Source organism: Olea europaea, chromosome 13 (assembly GCF_002742605.1).
Source record: "Olea europaea var. sylvestris chromosome 13, O_europaea_v1, whole genome shotgun sequence".
NCBI classification, from domain to species: Eukaryota; Viridiplantae; Streptophyta; class Magnoliopsida; order Lamiales; family Oleaceae; genus Olea; species Olea europaea.
In genome coordinates this window covers 8,889,712-8,898,463 of record NC_036249.1, presented here as the reverse complement: position 1 = coordinate 8,898,463, position 8,752 = coordinate 8,889,712, and the positions used below count along the sequence as shown (strand labels likewise).

Sequence of the window (8,752 nt, the reverse complement as noted above, 5' to 3'; positions counted from 1 at the left end):
ATTCTAATTAGGATTAGGGCTTATTCCCTATTCCCAAACATATTATGATTACAGAATTTCAGAAATGTAAATCTAAAGAAGTGACTGTTGCCATCCAAGCAATATTTAGCAAAATTTGGAGGTGATGCAAAATTAAAAAGGATAAGATATCTGACAACAGTTGGGTCAGTCAATTCAAACCGATAAATACTTTGTCAATTGGCGTGATAAAATAAAGTTAATTGCAACATTTTGCTTTAAATAGCACCGTACTTCTACCTTTTTACGAACCCCTGAAAAAATCCAACATTTTATCACTATATGAGAAAAAATAAAGTTAATTGTGAAATTTTTCTTCATATAGCAACATACTTCTACCTTTTCGGACAAATCCAATATTTAGTAATATAATTTTGCAGACTGTAAGAGATTAGCCTTCACATGACTGAAGTGATAAAGGATCTCAACCAGTTTGAATAACGTTTCACTTGCACAAATTTAATGGTCTTCTCTGTTTCAATACCTCTAAACTGTTGATTTACGTTCTCGTCTCTTCTCCATGGAAACAAAACATAATTCTCCAACCAGCAATGAAATGGAATACACAATATCATAAAAATACACTACATAGGAAGTTTTATATCTCCTAGCTTGGTGGGGAACATTGCTAACCTTTCAGATAGATATCCGATCAAATGAAGTTATAGCTATTCGTTTTGAAAGAGCGTGATATGAAAAAATGGGATCTTAATGATAGGATTTCCCTTTGAATACCATAACATAATTCAAACTTGATAGAACTTCTAATTTTAAAGCAAAGCTGGAAAAAACATTAAGCAGATTACCTGACTTCCAGTATCCATGCAACTCAGGTGTGAATTGGTGGTTGTGTTCCAGAAACGAATGCACCGGTCAGCAGTACCACCGCCAGAAGCGAGGAGCCCATGAAGATGCGGTGACCATGCAATTGCTTTTACAGCAGCAGTGTGTTCACAATATTTAAGCACTGGTTGAGTTGAATGTTGGTTCCACACGAATAACTGCAACAAGATAAGGCACGTCCAATCTGAATAAGATCATGTTTAGCTGAGTTTAAACATAAATAAAAGTTTAGTAGCCTTTTATTTTCAACGTGTTTTGGGGATATTTTGCAGTTTTCTTACCTGTACGTCAATAAAGTTACTTTTTTAAAAAAAGTAACTCTTGACTTCCTATTAAAACAACCTACTTATTTTTTATTTTAACCAATAATATTTATCTTAAAACTTTACTTACTCATAAGTAAATTTACATAAAAGTGAACTTTTTAAGCTTAAGCAAGCATGCTGTAAATTATATCTTTGGCAAACCAAACGAGCGAGCATCAGATTGAAGATGAACCACATACTCGGTTATCATTTCCACCAGATGCTAATTCACGGTTGTCATAAGACCACTTCAGTCCACAAACCTAAAACACAGGTAGCTCATGTTCAGTCAAGAAAGATACCTAAAAGATGATTATAGGTACAATGCTACTAATATAATATTAAAAGAAACATAATCTATTATACACTACAATGTTTAACTAAGCAGAACCAAGAAGGGTTACTGACCTCTGACTTGTGTCCACATAGCTTAGTAACAAAATCTTCTTGAGCTCGTATATCACGCTGAAGAATACTCTTGTCTCGGCTTCCTGAAGATAACATAGATGAGCTCCAGGCTAGTGCGCCCACTCGAAGCCGATGTCCCTCCATGGTTCTTACTTTCTTACATCGAGAAGCATCCCATATCTTCATGGAACAAAGTCAAAGAAGCAGTCAACTAACCGAGGAGACAAACTACATTGAAGTACAAAAAGTATATGCTCTCTGAAATTTATTTCAGCCTTTAGAAGAGCACAATCCTGTTTGACTTTAAAGCAATCCAATTTGCAATAAATGTCACCCAAAATTACTCCGAAATTTGTCAAATCTACTGACATATTGAAAGACCCAGAAGCAAAAAAATAAAAATAAAAAGTACCAGTCAAGGAGACGCTTAATTGTCTACTGCTTTGCAACAAAAAATAAATAAATAAATAAATAAATCAAAGTCCAATGGACTTTCAAGTTGTTTTTATTCCAAGCATCTTGTCATAACAAATACATTTCAAACCCTATCCCTAACACATTTTACATGGCTTTATATGTAAAGCTGAATACATAAATTGGTGTTTTCTCATCCTAGTGGGCTTACAATGCCAACCACTAGTGAGAGAAAAAAATCTACCCAACAATGAAGCAAATGGCCTTTTTGATGCATGCACAGATGGATCCTATACTACTCACAATTGAGAATTTGTATCATGTGTGTATAATTCAGAAGCACTTTCACGAGAGAATGTCATGTGACAATAAAGTCTTACAAGCAAACACACTCGTTCAAATGTAACAGCATTTCAATTATTACTCACTAGTTTTCTATAATATTAACATTGATTCTTTGTTCTTATTATGCTTTCCTGATTGACACCTCTCTAAAAATGAATCACTCTGTTAAGACTGGTATTCATATCAGTTTTAGGTGTACAGAGTGTTTGTTAACTGCAACTTTTCTTTCAGATCCAATTCACATTTTACTGCAAATAGAATGACAGACCCCAAAAATTTTCATTTTCATAGCTTTTGAGCTAGTTTGTTTATATATAAATGTGCCATAATTGATAACATCTATGTGAAGAGCCACGTAATGAAATAGTAATAACTAAAACTTGTCAGCATATTTTCAAGTGCTCTTGGGCAAATCAATCTTCTACCAAGTGTCTTTTATACTCCAAATGGGCAGTTTCAAAATACTTTGTAAGTTACACAGGTAAATGTTAATGCAACTATGCACTTAACAGAAAAAAAGAGGTTCCAAAAGAGAACTATCTCACACCTGCAGCTTGCCATTGCCAGTTCCAACAGCAAGGTGTGTACCACGCTGTGCCCAGCCGACTGAACAGACAGTGTCATCGATACCCAAGTCACACAGCTTCACCACCTACATATAGCATACCGTTAAAACACGAGAGTGACTATGTTTACTTAAAGTCTTGAAACACATTTATGTAAATGAAAACAACAATGAACCTGTATAATTTGATACTAGGATTTCAGCAAACAGAACAGAGAATCGGTAAAATGACAAAGTCTCACCTTGCTACTGGAAGCATGCCATAAATAAACACAATGGCTCAACCCTACAGCTAATACATTATGTGAAGACCAGTCTACAAGGTTTAGGTAGAAATCATCTTGCAATGCAGGTGCATCCAAAACCTATTGAAAATCACCACCAGCCTCATGAATTCAAACAGTCCAAATAACAAAAACACTTCAGAAAAATAGCCAATGATCCTAAATTGCATAATCACAAATTTATGGTGAAACTCAGAAAATTAACACCATCCTGAATTAAAGCAGTGAACACAATTAGCAGATTAATCTATCTAGAAACAACTGAACACCATATTTTCAAGAAACTCAATCAGCGAATCAGGAAGAAAAGACCACAAAAAATTTACCTCACAGAAGCTTAGAAATGACAAAGTCATAAACAAAATCCATAAATTCACGGACTGAACAATAATAACAAATAAAACCCAGAATAATTCACACAAAAAATAAAATAAAATAAAATAAAAATTCTAGAAACCTACATCGTAACTTAGCAAACCAACTTAAAAATCCCAAAATCCAAATTACAAAAATACTAAACCACAATAAAATAAAAACCCCAACTTATAAGGGGATCAAATGACAATAAAATAAAAATCCTACCTTATAAGGGGATCTGGGAACTTTCCTGCGAGTATTAACAGGGCTATGAGACACTCCAGGGAGCTGGTAATCGAACCCGAAAGGCGTTAAAGAATGCAAAGATTTTCGGGTCTCAGTTTTATACTTAAAGATATTACAATTAGTCGGAGTACTCTGCATAACACCATTATTACTACTGCTCCCACCAATTTTTCCATAAAGGTACGATTTTTCTGGGGTCAATGGGGAGAATGTACCACCGAATTCGGGACCAAAAAGGGCAGCCTTTAAAAGAGAATTGTAGGCAGAGGTAGAGTCATCGGAAGAGTTAGAAGAAGGATTGTTTGTGATGTTGAAGAGGGCGAAATTGGAAGATGAACGGCTGGGGATGAATCTATCACTGTAGATTGTGCGAGGTGAAGGGTTGTGTGGGGTGTGGAGATTGAGGGGTGGTTGGATTCTGGGAGTTTTGGGTTCTATGGAAGATGTGGAGGGAGCTTCCATGAAGGAAAATTGGGGCCACAGCGGAGGTGGATGGGTGGCGTTTGCTTTGCTGTGCAGTTTTCCCGGGAATATTAACAGGAATGGGGAATACTGCGGGCCTGCGGCAAAATTAGAGATGAGCATGCGGCCCGTTTTCACATACAGCCCGACCCATTTTAACAGCGTAAATTTTCTCCCATATTTTTTATTTCAAGAGGTTAAAAATTCAATTATTTTGACATAAAATAATTGTACAAATTCATGGGAATTAACATAATAGTAATTTAATTGAGAGACACTGGAAATGGAAGGTATCATTGAAACTTAATTAAATTTTGATTATTTAGGGCTGATGTACTTTATTTGAAAATTAATTTTTCTTAAATTTATTTTCAATAACACATTCTCTCAATAAAATAAAATCTGTATAAATTATTTGTTGGATAGGGTGATCTTTCGATATGCTCATCCTTTCATTTAGGACGAGTCCAAAAAAATTTCTTTCCCAAAACCTATACCGATTGTAAAAATTCGTTCGATACTTCGACCTAACTTGTGCTGAAGTGTAGGGTACTCTCCTAGTGTTTAAAGCAATAACATCCCTACCGTGATCTTATTTTCATCATGGTTACGTTTGTTATGTCTAGTATTATGAAAAAATTGAGACTTTTACTCGCTACTTAGTCCTTTTCGTCTTTATCATTAGGGATTTATCCATGATCATAATGCCCCAAACTTCAAGCTTCTTAGTTTTTGTTTTCGATTCTCCTATGCTAAATTAAACTAGACGTTACAACTTTCATCATTTTCAAAATTGTATTTTGCTATTTGCTAATAAGAGTTAATTTTGTAAGGTGTCAAATTAATTTAATGACAGGACAATCAAATAGGGAGAACATATCTCAACTCTAATATTGAACCATGATATCTATATTACAAATGATAGGTACAAAAGTTTGAATTTTATTTTGGGACATGTAAAATTTCAAACTTGTCTTAAAATGATATTCACCTCTACCAATATTATGCAAATTGAAATGTTAAGGAACTTGTTTTATGACTTATGATGAAACGGATTTAAACTATATCTACACGTAAAGGAACTATATGGCAGGGCTTCCACTTTATGTAGAAGAGCTTCTGGAGAAAATTATGTTGCATGATTGTTGAAGACACATTCACAAATCCGTTCCACTTTGACACCAAGTAGGCTAGTAATTAATTTGCTTAACCGTGAAATTTGAAACAAAATTATAATTGAGGGTTTTATTATTAATCACACTAAATTGAATATTAGTAATCTCGATAAGATGAATGAAAGTTGGGCGATTATCATTGTAAATAAACCATTTATATTATGTCTATTTTAAACAAAATTAAAGCTTGCACATAATGGTATGATCCGTGATGTGCTATTGATTCTAGTTGTCCTGCTGAAATTTGTATAAGAATCTTCTCTGCTCAAATTTCAACCTCAGACGAGTACTAAAATTTGTAAGCTGGTAGGCCTAAAACTGACGAAATAAGTGGATAACTACCAAAAATTTTATAATTATCAAAATAAATTGAAGACCATTTGGATCCAAGATTTAATCTAACAACAATGACTCTTTCAACACAAGAATGCAAAAATACACCGATACCTAAACGGAATTCCTTAACTTTTACGCCGTATCTTTGGAGGCTGCCATTCACGAATCTTACCATCTCAACTTTTATACCTAAGAGACATGTAGGTAAGTCGATGGCACGTAACTTACCCGTCTTTTGATACAATGTAATAACTCTAAGTCAAAAATCAATTCATCTACTAGAGAAGTCACTGACAAAACTTACAAATAAAATATAGAGATTTGCATGGTATATGAACTTTTCATTTTGTGCTTATTATAAAACATACAAATTAATTGAAAATGTAGAATTTTATCCAAAGCAAAGCTAAATATTTAGTTCTTCATTTGCAAATCATCCATTTTGAGTTATCTATTTGAGTCTAGCTTAATTGCTCTATAAAATATAAATATCTGGTATAAAAATAAAAAAATAAATTAATGGCATTCGAAATGAGGGTGAGATAAATGTTATAAGGAGTCCGTTTGAGATAGAGTTTTAGCAAATAAAGTTGATAGATCCCATGAAATGTTTGGTCAAAAAAAAAATAATAATAATGAAAGTTGTGGATAGAATGAAACGTCTGATTAAAAATGAAATTTGACCAATTTATTTTAGCCAAATAGCTTTATCAAACAAGCACGAGAACAGAATCAAATTGACCGATCAATAGAAAAATGAGAATGGATCAAAATTCAGTCTAATTGAATATTAAAAACTAAAAAGTTAAGCACCATAGAAGTGTAAGAACTGACCGGTTCAATTGAAAAAATGAATGAACCCACTTTTACCCTCTTCACTTTCTAAAAGCAGATATATTAACCATGAATAATCAAGATGAAAACTTTGTAGAGTGGGGCTGATGATAATTTAAGTCAAATTATTCCCCGTCAACTATGAAAAAGATGTGGGCTTGTCGGACGAGACATTTAGATCCAATGAGAGTCAGTAAATTTGATTAGATCATGCCATCGAAAAGGACCAATCATAAACCACCCATTAAAGAATCATGGAGAAAGAAGAGGCTGGTTAATCTGTGTACTGGCTAGTGTCTAAACTGGGTTAGCTACGACGTGCATGGTTGGTGTGCAAATCCAGTAGGGAACATTGATTTTCACAAAATACGTCCTTGTTCATGCCTCACTCTCCGTTCAAGCCATCGACCTTATCTGTCATTTTGCTACATCCCACGATTTACCTCCCTCACGATACTCCAGGGACAGGACGGTGGGACCCTCAAAGTTGGGGTTCAACCTTTTTTTTATCTACCTTATTTGACATTTTGCTACAACATTAATTCATTTATTCATACATAAATCCCCTATATGAATTTAGACCAAGACTAAGCAGTGACAAGACACCATAATTAAAATCCTTAATTGTTTTAAAAGTTTTAAAACAAATGGCAAAGGTTGTGAAACCGTGAGTTCAATCAATCCCTAAGAATATGCATGTGAGGCCAAAGAAGAGCTAAAATGCATTGGAGATGTTTACGAGGAAAGCCACAAAGGGCCACAGTTGCCAACAATAGATTTGCAGGGACTCGATTCGTGTGATTAACAAGTTCGCCAAAAATGTCAAGAAGAAATAATCAAGGCTGCTAAGCAGTGGGGTGTTAAGACGGCTGGAAAAGTGGTTTTCAACTAGCCAGTAAAGGAGAAGGAGAAATATGCTAATGATCAAGCCTGCGGCGATGTTTAAGGGTATGGTAGCAAGTTAGTCAACAATGCCAGTGGTCAACTTTGAGTGGCAGGACTATTTCTTCCATTGTATTTTTCCTGAGAAGAAGAAGGACATGCCCATTTGGCCTAATACTCCAACTGATTACACGTAAGTCTCACGTTGTTTTGTGTTTAAAAGTTAAATTTTTAGTGCTTGCATGATCACATTCAAAAGCTATTTTTCAATAAAATAGGAGACACAATTATAATTTAGAACCCACAATTTGCTTATTTTGAGTCACAAAAATAGCAGACTTAATTAACTTAAAAGCACATTTACTAACCAATCATAACATGTCGTTTTCCAGTTCAGCAACAAGTTACTATGCAAAGAAACTGAGATGCTTAGAACAAGAAAGACTAGATAAAGAAGTTGGTGGCATGGAAGACCTTCTTCAATTGAAGATAAACTATTACCCAGAATGCCTTTACACAGAACTCGTCCTTGGCGTCGAAGCCCACATCAACGTCGGTGCTCTCACTTTCATCCTCCACAACGTGGTGCCAGGCACAACTCTTCCATTAGGGCAAATGGATAACTGCAAAATGTGTAGCTAATTCCGTTATCACGCACTTTGGAGATACCATTAAGATTTGATCCAGTGGGAAGTATAAAAGTATTCTGCATAGAGGGATAGTGATTAAGGAGAATGTGATGATTTCTTGGGCAGTTTTTGTGAGCTGTCGAAGGAGACGATTGTTTAAGATTGAGAGGAGAAAAGGCCAAAATACAGGGAAAATTTCAGAAATAAGATTTTAAACATCACACATTTCAAAATTAAGAAAACAAGTTTCAAATTTCAAAAATAAGATTTTTATTTAAATTTATTTATGATTTAATTAATTAATTATATTTATGTCATAGATTTATACAATTGGGTAACAAATTAATGATTTAATTAGTCACTTATTAATTTTCGTTCACAAATCAGAAATTTTATGTTACAAATTATTTTACGGTCACAATTCAAAATTTTTATAAGTCACAGTTTATTCATCAGTCACAAATCAAAAAATTTATGAGTCACTATTTATTCATTGGTCACAAATCATGAATATTATAAGTCACAGTTTATTATACAGTCACAAATTATCGTCATAGATTAATAATTTTTAGGTCACAGATTATTTATTAGTCACTGTGTATATTACTTATTGATCACATATTGTTTATTGATCACAAATTAACCAATT

The 8,752-nt window shown here is 34.0% G+C and overlaps 1 protein-coding gene and 1 pseudogene across 2 annotated transcripts; one reads left to right on the top strand and one right to left on the bottom strand.

The window, feature by feature from the left end:
• Positions 1 to 773: 773 nt before the first annotated feature.
• Positions 774 to 4,378, bottom strand: LOC111407517 (protein FIZZY-RELATED 2-like). 2 transcript variants are annotated; one of them, XM_023037051.1, is made up of 6 exons: positions 3,765 to 4,378; positions 3,141 to 3,263; positions 2,881 to 2,985; positions 1,575 to 1,754; positions 1,367 to 1,429; positions 774 to 1,019 (listed from the first exon to the last, which is right to left on the bottom strand). In XM_023037051.1, exons 1-6 carry the CDS (start codon positions 4,368 to 4,370, stop codon positions 789 to 791), a joined length of 1,308 nt encoding a protein of 435 aa, XP_022892819.1. In that variant the 5' UTR covers positions 4,371 to 4,378; the 3' UTR covers positions 774 to 788. The 2 variants fall into 2 exon arrangements, with proteins under 2 accessions (XP_022892819.1, XP_022892820.1); XM_023037052.1 differs by having other exon boundaries at positions 828 to 1,045.
• A 2,468-nt stretch (positions 4,379 to 6,846) lies between these two features.
• On the top strand, positions 6,847 to 8,517 carry LOC111408414 (annotated as a pseudogene).
• The last annotated feature ends 235 nt before the right edge of the window (positions 8,518 to 8,752 follow it).

What these genes read in the sequence shown, in the direction of transcription:
- LOC111407517 (XM_023037051.1), bottom strand. Translation starts at nt 4,370, where the DNA reads ATGCTCATCTCTAATTTTGCCGCAGGCCCGCAGTATTCCCCATTCCTG. An exon ending in TTCCCAGATCCCCTTATAAG is followed by an intron (nt 3,264 to 3,764) that starts GTAGGATTTTTA and finishes GATTTTCAATAG; the next exon opens with GTTTTGGATGCACCTGCATT. An exon ending in CTGGTGGAAATGATAACCGA is followed by an intron (nt 1,020 to 1,366) that starts GTATGTGGTTCA and finishes ATCTTGTTGCAG; the next exon opens with TTATTCGTGTGGAACCAACA.